Below are 16,992 nucleotides of genomic sequence, written 5' to 3' on the forward strand. Positions count from 1 at the left end.
ACCTGCAGTGTAGAAGCCTGTCTCTCCATCAGTTACACTACACATGAAATAGCCTTGTGTTGCCTTGTTAAACTGTAGTAGTTTCCGCATCTAAAACATTTTCATAGATGTTTTACATCTCAATTGCAGATCCCAATTTTATTCTGGTGCCAGGAAATCAAGCTGAAGGACAGCAGGAGTTCTCCAGCCACAGTATGTGCTTGAAGTTATTTTGCTTGCCATTCTTTTACCTCTTGGTCACAGATCAGAAAAAAGATGCCATTTTTTTAGCTGCGATTTTAACATGATAAGCTATGTACAATACTTCTAGTGAAAGCTTTTGGGAAAGCTTTTACACAACTACATTTATTGGCATCAGTGAGGGCTTTTGGTATAATACTACATGAATGCTCTAGACAACACATCCAGAAGTTTCGAAATTGTATGCTGGCTGGTCATCAGCGATGCCTGGTGAGAACACCAGCTGGTACAGAGCACTAAACCTTTCAGTGGCATGGATGTTTAACCCCTTGCTCTGCTAAGCAGATTCACAGGAAAGCACATCATGCTCAGAAGTCTTACCAGAAAAACAATCTATTCAAAATGCTATTATAGAGCAACTGCCCAGTAGCTTTTAGATTATTATTTTGAGATACCATAGATTCATATCTCAGGTACTCTATTAAGTATCTTCTATCAATCTGCTTTAGGGTGGTATTTGCAGCCCTGAAAGAGAGTCATCTTTACACTATGCTCTCAGCACTGAATGAATAAGCAGTTGCTTTACAGGACTTAAGTATATAAAACGTTAGATCAAAATGTCAAAGAGAACCCTGGAAAATAAGAGTCACCCTGGAGGGCTCAGTTGGGATATACTAGTTTCTGCAACTCTCAGCATACACTGTGCAATCTACAGCTCAAATTAACAGATATTTATTTAGAATAACATCATTTAAAGGGCCCCCCAACAAGACTCCGCTATTACACTTACACCCTATGCTTCTGATTCCTTAGTAAAACACCTCCATTGTCCTTTTATTCTGGGTTGTTAAACCTTGCTATCCGTTCAGTCAACTGGCTTGAAAGAAGTTATTATTCCAGAACATTTCTATGGTGTAGGTAGATGAAGAGCATTTTACTGCCATCATGGCTAGTGTGGCTGAAGTTCTTCTGTTAAAACTTAAACATACTAAGTTTTCATCACTGTTGAAAAAATATCTTTGCAAAAAAATGCAAATTTAGGTGCTACAAATCAACGAACCCCCTAAATGTCAGTGCAAAATTTTCGGAGAAAAAGGTACAGAGGAGTTCTCAGAGGTCTTGTAGGAAAACCTGTCGCCTGGTTGCTGCATGCCATTGCATGACTTTGTTTTTTTAATCTTGTGATTAGTGTCAACACCTTTGGATTCAAGAGAAATGTTGGAAGTAATTCAAAATCATGAGGCATTACTGGATGATCTTCAAAGTGATATTCATCAAGCAGTCAGCAACTTAGGTGACTTACAGAGAATATTTGAAAACAACGGTACAAGCATGGTATTAGAAGTGAACCAGAGCAATTCAGGTGAGAGGTCTGATGCAGAATTACCGGCCTGCCAATAGGCCCTGCAAAACCATGCAGATCAGAAAGAAAGACTGAAAAGAAAAATACCTCGATATTTCTTGGTCTGCTGGTTGTTTCTAAAGAGAGCAAAAATGGATGCAGTTTCAATACAAATGAATGAACCAAACTCAAGTGTAAATTGAAATGGGAAATGAAATGAAAGCCAGATTCCTTTGCACTTTTCTGGAATTTCCAAATATGCCTTAGTCTCAGAATAAAGAGGCCGCTCATACTTAAAAATCTGTTAGCTTACTATACTGCTTCTATGGCTTCGTTTCTATGGGGATGCAGAGTTTAGGTTTGTTTTCTGTTCTTTTTTGATACTCATGCTCTGTTGTGTGGAATACCAGAGTGGTGTATGTAAAGCAATGTAATATTCAACTCTTCTCTGGAACATTATTCCTGCTTTATATAGGAGTGGGAGAAGAAGAGCTACCAAATTTGAACTATTAATGCGAGCCATTGGCTTGCAGAAACATTTTCTAATGACACAGGCTATTGTGATTAGTGAACTTCAAGGTACTAAAGTTTGAACATGAAATCTAGAAATCAAGTTTTTGTATAATTCACACCTAGTACAGATACTTCACAGATTTTTCAAGTTATTTAGTCCTGGCCTAGAATATTCAGCTGTTAAGATGCTGTCTAACTTTGTGAAGTAGAAGGTGCATTGTGGATAGCATTATAAAAAGAACAACATTAGAGCCTACCAGCTAAGAGCTGTTGTGAAAGGGGGCAGTTACGGTCACTTACAAAACTCCTTGTCCAGGGCTTTCAAAATGCAGTAATTTAATGGCTTAAACAGGCAGCCAATATATATGTCTCTAAGTTATTGTCTGCAGACTGAAAGACGCAATGTGCTTCACAGCAACATTGATTTTTAAATTAGGCTATTTTTCCATTTGTCAAAATTTATCATCTGGTCAGATTTTGGGAAGTAAGATTGCGCAGTTACTACAGAAAAATACACACTTGAGTTACTCTGGCCAGATTAACATGTGTTCCAAAAGCAGAATTTAAATTTAATTAAACTAATTTTTAAACTGTGTTAACAGATCCTCATGAAAGGCTTCTACAGCAAGCTTTATTTCCCCATGTGGAGAATTTCCTAAGGAAACATTTTAACCCAATGTGGGCAAGCTTCAACAGAAGCTTACAGAACCTCTCGAACATTGTAAGAAACCTGTCCCACGACGTGGAAGCCAACAAGAAAAGCATAGAAAGATTCCAAGAGAGCACTGTGCCCAAGAAGGAATTCCAGGAGCTGGGAACTAAGTTTGAATCAAAAGTCCAAGAAAACATAGTGAAAGTTGATCAGGTGAAGAGAGATATAGAGAACCAACTGCAAATGCAGCAGGCTAGCGTTTACTATAATCTCACCATGACCAAGGCAGACACTGAGATAAAGCTCAAGAAGTTTCATAAGATGCAGCAGTCCCATTTCTTAGCTTTGAACAACAGCATAGCAAACATGAAACAAGAGCAGAATAATCTTGAAAATAAATTTGAGACTTTGAAAAAAAATTTAACAGAACTCTCCTCCCATCATGGTCCCAAAGACGAAAATACCCAGTTAACCATCAGACAAATAAATGACATTCTGGCAGGGCACGCAAAGCAGCTTAAAGAACTTTACATGGAGTCAGATGTGGCCTTTCAGAATATTGCCGTTTTAGAGAGGTGGTTTAAGGAGTTAAAAAAAAATATGTCAAACTATAGGCCAGAAGATCTTACAATAACTTTAATGGAGAAATCAGTTATTATGGAAGAAAACAAAGCAGCAATGGAAAGGCAGATATCGGACCTCAACTATACTGTCTCAAACCTTCGGGAAAACTACTCAGATCTGTTGAGGTACATGGAGGAATGCAATTGCCAGAGAGTATCTTCTGACACTGATGAACTAGAGGAAGATTTAAAGAATATCACTTATTCCCTTGAAGACACTCAAGCAAACTTAAAGGATATGAAACGCTTAGAGTCAGTTTTCAGAGATCTCCTGAGGAATGAAATTGAAGAGCTCTCCTCAGCTTTTCCATCTATCCATCAGTCCCTTAACCTCCGTCAAGAAGAGAACAGACAGCTTCAGTCACAAGTTACAGCCTTTTCAGAAGACATAGACTTCTTGAAGAAGAAAGATGAAGAAATTCATGGACATATCAAGTATCTCAACAGCTCTTTCCGCTCTCTCTTGGAAGATGCCATGCGACATGAAGCAGCACTGGAGGCTTTACTGGGAGAAGAATTAATGGAAGTCTTGTTTGAAGAAGATCCCAGTATCCTAATAACATCAGTATTTCAGCTGCAAGAATCCCTCAGACATATCTCAGATAAACTCCAAGACCAAAACGTGACTTTACAATCTCTTATCAAGAGATTTCCTCTCTTGGAGAGAAGTCAACAGAATAATCATGGTACTCGTACATCTCCTACACATCCCAAAGAAGAAATGCAAATAGAAGTTAGTAGCCAACGCAGCATCGTAGAACATATGGAGCCTAACTATGAGGCTGTCAAAGATGATTCCTTGGATAGCTCAGCTTATAATGATATAATGACACTGAAGAATGATATTAAACACCTGAGCCTGGCAATCAAGAGGCACGAATCCAGAGGTTACACAAATCTCTGCTGCAATCATACAATAGCAAACGTAATTGAGCCACTCAACATTTCTGTGGAAACTCTCTCAGTAGATTTAGCAACCATCAAGCGGAATCTGGAGGAACATCTGCTGATCTTTAAAAAGCTATTTGGAAGCAATGAAGAATTAGTCACCTCAAATATAAGTTTGGATGTTGCAAAGATTCAGTCAATGCTGACAAAAAAAGTGAGAAAACAACAGAAAGGTCAAGACAAGGAAAGAGACAAGAAAAAGCCTGAGAAGCACAGAGAAAATATGCAAACGATAAGTGGAAGAAATACAGTGCCGACAGAACTTCTGGAAAAAGGTGGGTTCTTTACTTTTACTCGCTCATGTGCAGGTCTAGCTTCTTTCTGGGTCCTGCTGCAAGTTCCACACACACAGTGTATTACTTGTGAGACCCGTCAGTTATTTTGTGGGATGCTAGAGGGAGAAGTTCTGACATTATTTTCATCCTCCCCCTCCATCAAAATAAGCAGCTTGAGTAAGAACCAAGTTGATACATTTGCACTTTGCTCAAGGCCATAAAATTAAACCTGTTACAGCTGCTGGGAAATTGGCGTTTGTACTAATGGAACAGGGTGAACTGACCAGAGAGCACACTCTCTCTCATGGCTAAGCTTGAGAGACAAGTTCTCAGCTTATACTTCACTGTGACTGCGCAGTTCCCTTTCCCTGTAAACACGTGGCCATGAGCAACTGGTAATTACAATCACCACAGCTTTAGCATTGGCTTTTATGACTGTCACCCTTGTTATGGATATGTATAACAGAGCAAAAATCAGCCTCTTCGGGCATCTGTGCTGCAAAACTGTTGTTAAGACTGAATAAGCAGAGAATGTATTCAAACTAGTTTATTTTTAGGATAGCAAAAGTGGACTACTTTCTTTTTTCCTGAGTGGTCTCAGCCCTATACTTTTCCAAGAGTAGTGGTTCAGATATTTCCAGGGAACCATTTGATCTAATTCCAGGCACAAACCTATTTCAAGCATCTAGCTCTACAAAGGAGCATTCAGAAGTAAGGCCTGATTTGGCTCCATCCTATCTCCCACTCTGATGATCCTGGGGAGAAAAGAGTGCTCACTGCTAAAATCCTGTTCCTCTTTCTTTTTCAGACTTGTTGGTGGCATTCCATGTGGGATTCTCAGAAAGAAATGATAAAGAAAAAACTCTGAGGTTTAATGAAACTTACCTCAATTATGGAAACAGCTATTTCCCTGAACACGGCTACTTTAAAGCACCGCATAAAGGTGTCTACCTGTTTGTCATCTCTGTGGAGTTTGGTTCAGGACCAGCATTAGGACAACTCTCCTTTAGCCGTGGGTACAAAAGAACTCTCTCAAGTAGTCAAAGGAAAACACCAAATGGAAACACCATGACTACTTTTGCTATGGCAGAAATGGAGAAGGGGGAGAAAGTATGCTTTGAATTGTTGCAGGGCTCTGTAGTGAAACGGAGTCCACCTGGGACAACAATGGGTGGATTCCTAATATTTAAAACTTGATTAGTGACATTTTGTTTTATTGATATCTTTCCATAGATGCAATGGACCAATTCACTATTGCTTCATCTGTGATGTATTCATCCTACTGCATGTGTTTAAACATAGCACTACCCTAGATTTGTCTTCATGCTTCTTTTCTGGAAGTGTTTGGCTTTTGATTAGTTGCTTATGAGCAGCAATAGGATTTTTTTTCAAGTGATAAGCTAATAGTTTGGAATTCAAATGTATCAGCACACACATTCCCAAATGGTTCCACTGTGAGAACTGCACCTAATTAGAAAAAGTGTTTTGTGGGACTTTCTTGACTTATAACGCAAATAATTTCTCCTTTCCCCTGGCAAAAGAATATCCTCCCATGGCAAACGCCCTCACCACTGGCAAGGGAAAGATTTTAGGAAGGACTGTATATAGGAACTCTCATATTTTCTGAATAGTAGCTTAAAACCAAGAAGCCAGGACAATTTTACCTTTCCCTTCTCTGTGGACCACAGGCAGTCGCAGACTGTCTTGGAAACTTCTGCAACTCACTCCAATTCAATGTTTCCATGTGTGCACAAGAACACTAGAAGAGATCGATCACACTCAGTAAGATGCACCCTATGCCAGTATTTGTAAACTAGGATCTTAGAAACGGCCCGCTCTTTTCGGTTCTAGGCCTGCATCGTATTTCAACTACACTGCAAGAATTTAGTAGTAATATTACATTGTTAAGATGAATTACATCTACATTTAGACTTTGGGAAAATGTCAACAATATTCAAAAAATATTGGTGAAAATGCAGTTTATTTCTAAAGAATACAGAAGAATATAGCGAATTCAACCCAGAGTTCAGCATTTAGTAAAAAATATAAAATGAAGCAAAGCAGCAAAGAAAATTAATAGTGAAAAGGGAAGCTCATTGGTCTGCTGTCATTGTTGACTAGAACAAATTTATAATTAGAGTAAACCTAAGAGTAGAATTTCTGAACTGCAGAGGGTTTTTTTAATTCCCAGAATCTCAGGATAACCATGTCTGGTCATGTCCTAAACTTTTCTTCTGTCAAATAAAATATCCTCAAGGCGATCACTTTACAGAAGTTTGATTATTGTGGCATTTTTCCTTGTCTATCCCAATGCCTTACAAAAACAATATTAAAACAATTCAATTCGCCAAAATAAAATGTGTTTACAAATTTCCAATATTTTTTATTAAAAAGGCAAGGTCTTATTTTGTATTTTATGCCCTTTTAAGGTAGCATTTCTTAACATAAATCTATCCTGCTGTTAAAGGGGTCTTCTCCCCACCTACTTGTATTCTAAGCAACGCTAGACAACAAAATAATTAAAAAACACACTGGTACCAATACACATTGCACTTAAGACAACAGTTGGACAAGCAGACAGTATATTTTGAAATAAAGCTACTAAGCCATTTCAGCTGATTTGCTGAGATTGTTGTTCTCCATTCTGAAAAGCAAACTAAAAATTCTCTCCCATCTACTCCTAGCCATTGCTGATTTTCACACAACATTATCAGGCCGAGCCTCCCTACTTATCTAGCACGGAGCCATGCCTTGCACTGCTCTGCGTCAGGCAGCACAAAGCGCCCACGAGCTCAGTGTCCCACAGGTTGCTCAAGTATCTGAGGGAAGAGGAGAAATATTTGAAGAGGTGAAATGTCAAAAAAAGAAGGAAAGCATCAAATAGTAAGATTGAGTTCTTTCAGTACAAAGCTCCTACACTGGGGTGATCCAGATATCTTTACCAGTAATCCTCGATTACGGCCTTTCGTGGTGGCAGCATTCTGCAGTGCCAAGCCAAGTGTGCTGCCTAGGTCAAGGCAGCTCAAGGAACACCCCATCTTCGGTGCACACCAATTCTACAGCTACCAGCTAAGTTCCACAATACAACAGAGAAAGGGGATATATGTATTTAGAAAGGGGATATATGTATTTAAAAACACGTTGCTTGTTTTTAAAGCTTTGACAGAAAGCTTCAGCTGGAATGAAAACCACACAGTTACTTGGAAAAGGACACAGTAGGTAGTAGATAGGATAGCAGTTCATCCAGACAGGACTTTTAAAGGTTCAGCATCATTGTGCTTACCAGAATTTACTTCTGTTGAAGAATAAGCCAGGAAAGTATAAGAGATCATCAACTCCAGAGTGAACACAATGTTAATACAGCCATTTTCATATCTGTATTCTTCAAATATGTGCTTAAATTAGCCACCTGTATATACAATGACAACATACGTGACTGGAACACTCCTTTTCAGACTATGAAGCAAAAAATTAATGAAAGATAATGGGTTAATTAAAACATTCTATTGACTGCAGAAGCCAGGAAGCCTGATTTGCTTCTCAAGCAACAAGATGATTAAGCTATTGGGTTGTAGTGGGTTTTTAAATAAACTAATACATTAGCTTTTTAACGAACTTCCATCTAAACACCTCTCAAATACACCATCATCAAATACATCATCACGTCTCAAATACATGCAAACTAATTGGCTACTGGTATAAATGTTTTTAAACCTCCCCTCTGGCCCCCAACATTTGCTTTTTTGTTTGCCTTTTTTCTGGTGAGAAGTGGTTTGTTAGTTATTTTGTAAGATTAACATAGACACATCACCATGACCATTGTTTTAGGAAACAAACTAGAGGAAACAATTTTAATGAAGAGACAGCAGACTCCCAATTAGAATCTAAAGGAAAGGAAAATTTGCCACTAAAATGGCAAAAGGACAAGGATAATTAATTGACAATTACAAAAACCAGCTATTGGTTGGCTCAGGGGATTAAAAGGGGATTTTCAAACATGAAAACCAAAGCTGCCCATAGGCATTAGGAAAAGAGATTTGTCTGTAAGAGCAGACAAGCTGCTTCAGTTATCTCACAGTGGACCATCTAGACCAGCATGCCTGACAGCAGTATCAGTCAAGCACCGATAGGCACAAAAACATGTATGCTCATCACTCCAGGATACAGAGATGTAGATGTATATATATGTATCATCAACCTGAGCCTCATATTTTTTTTAAAAAAAAAAAAGAAAGCTTCCAACTTCTGTAAGTACTTCCCAAAAATCCTGTAACTGCCAGAAAATGTTGCTGATAGCTCAGGCTTCTGGATTTCCAGATCAAATCACTAAGTTTTATAAAAAGATAAAGACCAACTTTGCATCTTAATGCCTTTGCATAATTATTTTGTTGCCGAAACTTTTACTGCTTTATGTCAGTATCTTATAGTGCTTTACACTTTAAAATTAAAGTCTCACTTTTTCTTTTCCGTCACTAAGATGATCTCCTTACTTTACTCACAAGTACCCATTTATATCAACAATTTTAATTTCTATAGATTCATCAGTGCCTGAATTCTGCAGTCAGATAAATCTGAACCCATTTCAGATATTCACATCAAGCCAGTATCCAAGTCCATGGTGGTCACCCCTCATGAGGCAGATTCATGAGGTGGTCAACCCACAGCAGTGTTCCTCTCGCGACTCAGATTCACCGCTGGTGTTGACTTACTACATCAACACCAGTGAGAAAGCCTGAAGTGGTATTTCGGGGAGAGGTGAAGATAAAGCTGCAGAAGAGACTAATGAAATTACAGAATTAAATCTGATCCTTTGAATTTAGTGACACTTCTATAATTTATTTAAAAGCTTGTGATTCGATTCACCAACTACTTAGTATGCTTCTTGACTTGCACACAAAGTGTGGGGTTTTTAGATGTGTCACTGGCTATGGCTGTTTCAGTCCTTAAATACTGATGCAAGCTCATCAGTAACACACTTTATATATAGAGGTCAAGAATAACCGTACACAAACATTTTGATATTTATTATTAGCAGGAAGTAGAATTTATTTTCAGTTAACAAAACCCCAATTTTTTTTTTCCCAAAAGGATCTTCATTTCTTTAGGACATAGCACCATCCTGTGGTCATTTAAAGAAGCAACATCGGGGGGGGGAATTAAGTGCTTGACAAAACAAAGCCTTGTGCAGAAAGTTTCAGTTACTCACAGTATTTTCATTATATCTTCCTGGATCGCTAATATAAATAAACCCAACCATCATCAGTGTAATCAGTGAAGATATTCCACAAACTACACAATAGCCACAACCATAAATAACTCTACTTTGCTAAGATATTGATCATAACGAGACCAAATCTTTCTGCAGCATAATTTCCTGGTATTATGTATTGAGGGAAAAAAGGTTTAAAACTACATACAGTCGAGTCTTCCACTGTGCGTCCCAGAACTGTGATGCAAGAATTTAACACGACTTTACAAGAGAAGAAAAGTGATATCTTCATAATATGCTAGTCACAGTTTCTATGGTGCTCAGATATAAAAACTTTCTAGGAACTCTAAGAAACTATCTTTAAAGCTAAGATTATTCCTGATTAAAGTCAAAAGGAGAACAGAAATTGATCTTACTTCTTCATGCTTGCAAACTAAAAATGATCTCTATGGAGAGCAGTACTCACTACATTTCTGCAATGAGAAAACGAACTCCAAGATTTTATAGAACTGTGTACTCACAGATGTGATATCCCCTGGGCTGGTCTTCATGTGCTTGAATCATAAAAACCAGCGAATTTAGCATGCTATACAGAAGCACCTGCATAATTCTGTAACCAACAGCATGTAAGTATACTAGCCCAAATCTCTTAATTTGGGTATCACTACACAAAAAGAATGTTGTACACAGAGGGATCAAAAACCAATTACACAATCTCCCATCCCTTTATTTTTTCTCTTTTTACCTGAGGAGCTTGAGACAAATTTATGTGGATAAAACCAACAAGTAGTGAACTTGCATATGCTCAAATAAAAGGATTTCTCAATTTTGACTTGTTTCTGGCTTTGCTATAAACGAGGATAAACATCAGGAGAGGGAAACACTGGTTTTACTGTTGTGCTCAAATTTAGTTCAAGGAATACAGAGCCTGAACTTATAGAGCATGAAGTCACTCTGAACACCACTGAACAATAAAAGTGATCTCTAACAACTTAAAGACTATGGGGGAAAATAAGCCATAAACAAAAGTATTAAAAAGTAGGAAATTATTTAGTTACAGTATTATGATTTCCAAGTCATTACATTTTTAAGGCAAAATCTTATAGTAACAAAACACGTAACTAATGTGTACTAAAATAAGGTTATTTACTTAAAAATGATACATTGGACATAATCTGTGTACAGAACAAGCAATTCATGGTAAACTCAATAAGGCACCTTCTAAAGCAGATGCTGTACAAAATACATTAGTGTGTTACATTTTTAAAGGCGTATTCTACACTTCTGGCATATAACACACACAAGAGTGTGACCATTTGTCTTGTTCCACTCTTCTTTTATATTTTATTTACATCTTCTCTAGGTTAACTACAATGTTATTTAATCTTCTTATATACAATATAGTACATTTCATGTTGGGCATGGCATGTCAGAGCACAAACGTCAGTACATGATGTGGGCTTCTATAATTGCATTCAAAGGTCAAATATTACAAAGCAACAATTACATGAGACTTTTTTCAAAAATCAGAAGTAATGTGCACGCCACTTCTGCTATACCAACCAAGGTTAATACACCATAGCTCCACAAAGCACGGTATTGTGCAGCATTGCCAGACATTTTTTAGACACCACCCCTATTTGGAATAAAGATTGTGGGCACAGGATAAAGACTTTTGACTTCAGAGGCACTGTCAGAAGAATGAGGAAGTGCTACATCATTCTAATATTTGACAGAAGATGAGCACATAACTTCCCTTTAAAAATATATACAATAGCTAAAGAATTCTTTTTAACTTTGTACCTTTGCTTTTCAAACATTTTAGACTGTTAAAATACAGTCTGTGAAGATAGAGGAGGTGAAATGTATCCATATGGTTGGTTTTAGAAACACATTCAAATGGTCATTTAGATAAAGATCTAAAATTTGAATCTAGGCTACTGTGGAGTTTTGATTTTTCACTTTATTGAATACTTCAAAATAGACTAATTGAGAAAATAATTGGGGAAAACTGACCGATACTGGCAAAACTGTCAGTTCCTTGAGTAAAAGTCAAGAAAAAATTAAATATTGAATAAAACTCAAAATAAACTAAAAATGTAAGTCTACATTCTTTTCTGTAGAAATACGATGTTTCTTGCAGACTTTACAAGTTAACCAGGAACACAGAAACTTTCCTTTCAGTTGCTGTAACAGTAAGAATTCTGGATGTGACTCAAATTATTTTCCACCTAACTGAAATCACATGGAGCAGGTCAAATAAAATAAAACCAAAAAACCAAACTACCAAAACCCCCCCTCCATATGGGAATGTCATAAGAACTGCCAAGGCACAGTCTTGATATCCCCCCAAGGTATTTCCCACACTTCTGATTTTTATATTTGAAAAAAACAAAACAACAACAAAAAAAGAAAACACATTTATCTATTTTGAGGGATATTTTTTGGATGAGAAATGCTTAAAATTTTGACCAACGAAATGAGATTAATCACACTCCAATGGAGGAATCCTATTATCCTCCCTGAACTTGAAGGCCTCTGAACTCTACAGCTTTGCATAAAGCAACAACTTAGCTTTAGAACCTACACTAAGGATGCTTAATTATGTAAAAATGAATGGGCTAGCTCTGAGCACAGTTGGTGTTTTTCAAATGATCGCCAACATACCAGTATAGCCACACGTAGGCTCCAAACAGCGAATGACTTTGCATGGAACGTAGATATGTGCTCGAGTGCTTTAAGCAACCAGGTCCTTTAGCGATAACATTTTTTAGAATACCAGGGAACATGAAGGAATGCTAAAGACCCAGCAGCTGCTGTTCAGGACAATGACAACTGGAGACGCATGATATGTCTGAGTATGACCCTCGTCACTGAACTGCTGAAAAATTAAGGTTAAGTTTAAGGCAAAAGTATTTTTTTCTCTCTCAGAGATCATCTTTGCAGCAGTCAGCTCACTCCTGTGTTAAAATGAATGTGTAAATCAATTCAAGTTTCAAGATGTCTACCAAAGATCACCATCCTATTACCTTGCAAATGCCTAAACAGAGGAGAAAGTACTTGAATAATTAATAACTATTGAAATCCACACTTCCACCTATGACTTCCTGACGACTTGGGAAAAAATAATTTAAAAATTCACAAAACAAGTTTACAGCTAATAATGCTGTGGCAACTTCTAAAAGAAATATAAAAATCTTCTAAATAGGAATGAGTTAATTTAAATAGACCTCCACGCTCTGAAAGTTTAAGCTAGCAGGGTACCTACATAAACATTTTACCTTCTTATTGATAAAAATCCTAGAGAAGGAAAAAAAAAAAGCTTATCCCTTAATTATTTTGGCTCATACCAAATATTTTCCATCTAATTGTGCAAAAATTATGCGCAAAGACATGATGAACAATTTCTAACTCATATTTCTTGGCAATGGACGGAGAAATGTTCTTTCTAAAAGCCCTTTATCATGAGGATTGTGGCACAATATCTCTTGCTGTTTTCAAATAAGTTAAAACCATAGTTGACACCTATGAACTTTTCAGCCAGAACACATATTAATACTTAAAGGCATTACTGAACAAAAGTAATGACTTTATTTTTTTTAGAAATAAGCGTCCTTTGAAATAGCTAGTTTGCTAAAAAATACGTAGAACTGTTAAATAAAGTCTGTACATCACAATAGAAAATAAAAATACTGCAATCTTTTTGCCTGTTTACATTATGTGAACTACAGCATTAGAACAAAAAAATACGGTTAGAAGGTTGTAACTGCCCACAAATCACATCAGTTCTGCATTACATTGTTTTCTATCAGTTGTATCTTCAAGGGAAATTTAAAGACGTATCAAAACAATCCCCATGTACATATTTTAAGACAACAAATAATCTGGCATAAACCATTCTGAAGCTTTAACATTTTTTTCATCAATTTTTATATTATTCCTAATTTTTGCTTCAAATCTCGACTATGGCATGTGTGTGCGCGCGTGTATCTAACAGCACACAGGTACCTACGACTAGGGTTTTTAACTAAAGGACAAAACACACTGTATAAATAACTTCCCTTTTTAAAGTTATCTAGGACAAGATTTACAGTACAAAGTTATAGGCACTTAAATTATCAAACAGGTTCAATGGTTCCAAAACTGTGTGTTTATTTGTCTGATGATTCATGCATTTGAAGCTTCAACCTCAGTTACGGTACTTTTTTTCTAACTTCAAAGTAGAAGTGCCAAAGGAGTTATAAATCACTAATTCTGCCTTACAGTAACCTCATGGAGGGGTTCTGGTTTTTAACCAACTTGTCTGGAACAGTGAAGAAAAGGGGGGAAGTAGATTTTCCTGTAGTTGTATTTTTCCAAACAGTCGGTATAATAGGACCAAATTTTGCAATTATGTTAACTTACATTATCTTCATGAATTATCTTTCAATGCCATTCCTCCCAAATGTGCCCAACTAGAACTTAAAACACCCGCTGATTTATCCTGCCTCAAATCTTGAATTTTTTTGAACTGCCCACTAAGTGGCCCACAGACGTAGCCTCCTCCATTTACATCAGGGCAACCCAGGTCAAAATCTTCTGTGTGCTGTGGATCTTATCTTCAGCGGTTCACATATTCAGTTCTCCTGGTCTTGGCGTTTACTGTATTCTCTAATCTTCTGAGTCCCTGGCCTGCACTATGCCTTCCCTTTTTCGTGCCTGTACATTAGACTTGTTCTTAAACCTTTCAAAAGTTGTCTTCTGCCTGGCTCTGTCAGATGATGAAAAAGCATGTTCCTACAGCTGCTTAATGCCATCCTGTATGGAAAAAAGTTCCGAGCACGTCAGACATCTACCTGTGAAGCCCAAATAAAGCAGAAAGGCAGAACACATCACCAATGGTTTTTCTCTTAAGATGCATTCTACAACAAAAACACTGGTTGCATGTGGCATTGTGAAAATCATGCCAAATTTCAGTTAGCCAACTATGGAGCCCACCAGGCTGTAAATGAGATGACCAAGGCAGTCTATACCTCTAAGAGAGATTGTTTCAAGCTCTCTACAGACTCAGGTAGGCATTCCTTAATTTATTAACGGTTCACACTTTTGCAGTTCTCCTTGTGATCAAAACAAAAATAGAAATAAAATTAAAGCTGAGGTTCTGAAAGGTAATTTAACGGCAAGGAGTAAATTCTGCAGCAAATCTCAGACTGTGGAGCCACAAAATGCATGGACCCCTGACTATAAAACTTTGTTCATTTAAATGGTTTCATATCTATTCCAAATGACAGCAACATAATCCTGGCACACACATAAAGGCATAAGGAACTGTTAAACTGAGTAGCATCACAAACAGATTCATATCCTACAGGCTGTTTCACAAAAACTCGGTATGGGTTGACTAGATTTTATCAGGTAGAAGGCAAAAAAAAAAGCTTATATTCTCCATCTCTGTTGAATCCGTATAGCTTGTTAGGCTTTCACAGAAAGCACTGTAATCTGAACATTCAATTCAGTATCCAGAGTTTTACTGGAGACTCATTAAGTATGACTGAAGTCTCAATGCAGCTCAAACAAAAACAAAATGCATATCTTATCAAGGCTGTCCATATACGTAGCATGTAGTGTATAGAAGCTCTCAGTATCGCAGTCTCTGAAGTACTGAAAGGTTTGATTAGCAGCCTGTAGAAGTGTGCTGAGAAAATACACTGAATCTCAGTTATTTCCTCTTTCCACATAGGTCTTCACTCACGTTTGAGTGAAAAGACTTAGGAGTCCAGCTTTGCTCTCCAACAATTTACTATGTCAAATCTTTACATCTTGTGATTCCACCATCTTGGCAAGTGTCTTCTTGATCCTCAAGGCAGTCAGCCTCGATGCAGGATTATGAGCCCAGCATTCAGACATTAATTTCAATATTGCTCTTAAACACTGTAAAATAAAAAAAACAAAGGAACAGTATTGCAGCAGCCAACAGACCTGAGAGGTGTACAATTTTGATTCACTGTCATGCCCAAATTATAGAACTCAAGTCCAAATGTGCAACTTCTACACTTCCTGCAAAACTGCTGATAGAAAACTATTATAAAGAGATGAACTGAAAAAACCAACCAACCAAACCCCACAAAAAACAAAAGCACCACCACTTCCCAGCCCTCCTTTTTCCTCCGCTTCACTGCCTTGTATATTACAATAGCTGCAACTAACTGAAGTGTTTTTTAGCGTCATGAAGATGCATTACTAGAACTTATCATTACAACTGAAGAACAAGTGATACAAAAATGGCAGCAATACGCAGAAAAATTCCCATATATATGGGAGAAAACTGTAGAGAACTTTTTCACTGAAAATGAAGATGTGGCAAAAGTTCTTTCAGCAGACAAAAAAAATAATATGGAAAAACCTGGGAATTCCTAAAAGAACCAAGACTTTGGGGAAGAAAGGATATGGCATACTAGCTTGCTATGTGAAATAGTTACATCTTATTTACAGTGCTCAAGCTGTGGCCCTTAGTATTTTAGTTACACCATGGCTTTCCAAGGAATGCATCAGTAAAAAAGAAGAAAAAAAAAAAAGAGGAAATCTACAAACATGAAGAAATCTCTTCATATTCCATGAAATACCTTATGCAACAAACCAACACACAACAAACCTCCGAAGGAACTCTGCCAACCACGTCTCTAAACAGGCAGACTTTGGCCTGTTGAGGGACTTGGTTGGCAGAGTTCCTTGGGATGCAGTTCTGAAAGGCAAAGGAGCCCAGGAAGGCTGGACACTCTTCAAGAAGGAACTCTTAAAGGCACAGGAACAGGCCGTCCCCATGTGTTGGAAAACGAGCTGGAGGGGAAGAAGCCCAGCCTGGCTGAACAGAGAGCTCTGGCTGGAGCTCAGGGAAAAGAAGAGAGTGTATGATCTATGGAAGAAGGGGCAGGCATCACAGGAGGAGTACGGGGCTACCGTGAGGCTGTGCAGGGAGGAAATTAGAAGGGCTAAAGCGCAGCTGGAACTTAATCTAGCTAGTGCTGTTAAAGACAATAAAAAGGGTTTCTATAAATATATTGGCAATATAAAGAGAGCTAAGGAGAGTGTCCCCCCTCTAGTAGATGTAGGGGGAAGCATAGTGACCGGGGATGAGGAAAAGGCTGAGGTACTTAATGCCTTCTTTGCCTCAGTCTTTAGTATGAAAACCAGCAGTACTCTGGGTACCCAGCTCCCTGAGTGAGAAGACAGGGATGGCAAGCACAATGAAGCCCCCATTGTCCATGAAGAGG

The 16,992-nt window shown here is 37.7% G+C and overlaps 1 protein-coding gene across 1 annotated transcript in view; it reads left to right on the forward strand.

Moving 5' to 3' along the window:
- MMRN2 (multimerin 2) overlaps positions 1–5,843 on the forward strand; it is a 21,776-nt gene extending 15,933 nt beyond the window's left edge. The window contains exons 4-7 of the mRNA XM_010185889.1: positions 130–192; positions 1,370–1,543; positions 2,638–4,533; positions 5,342–5,843. Of these exons, the coding sequence (XP_010184191.1) occupies positions 130–192; positions 1,370–1,543; positions 2,638–4,533; positions 5,342–5,730 (2,522 nt within the window). The 3' untranslated portion in view covers positions 5,731–5,843. The remainder of the gene's footprint in view (positions 1–129; positions 193–1,369; positions 1,544–2,637; positions 4,534–5,341) is intronic.
- The last annotated feature ends 11,149 nt before the right edge of the window (positions 5,844–16,992 follow it).

The sequence above is a fragment of the Mesitornis unicolor genome, unplaced genomic scaffold (genome assembly GCF_000695765.1).
Source record: "Mesitornis unicolor isolate BGI_N332 unplaced genomic scaffold, ASM69576v1 scaffold10656, whole genome shotgun sequence".
In the NCBI taxonomy this organism is placed as follows: Eukaryota; Metazoa; Chordata; class Aves; order Mesitornithiformes; family Mesitornithidae; genus Mesitornis; species Mesitornis unicolor.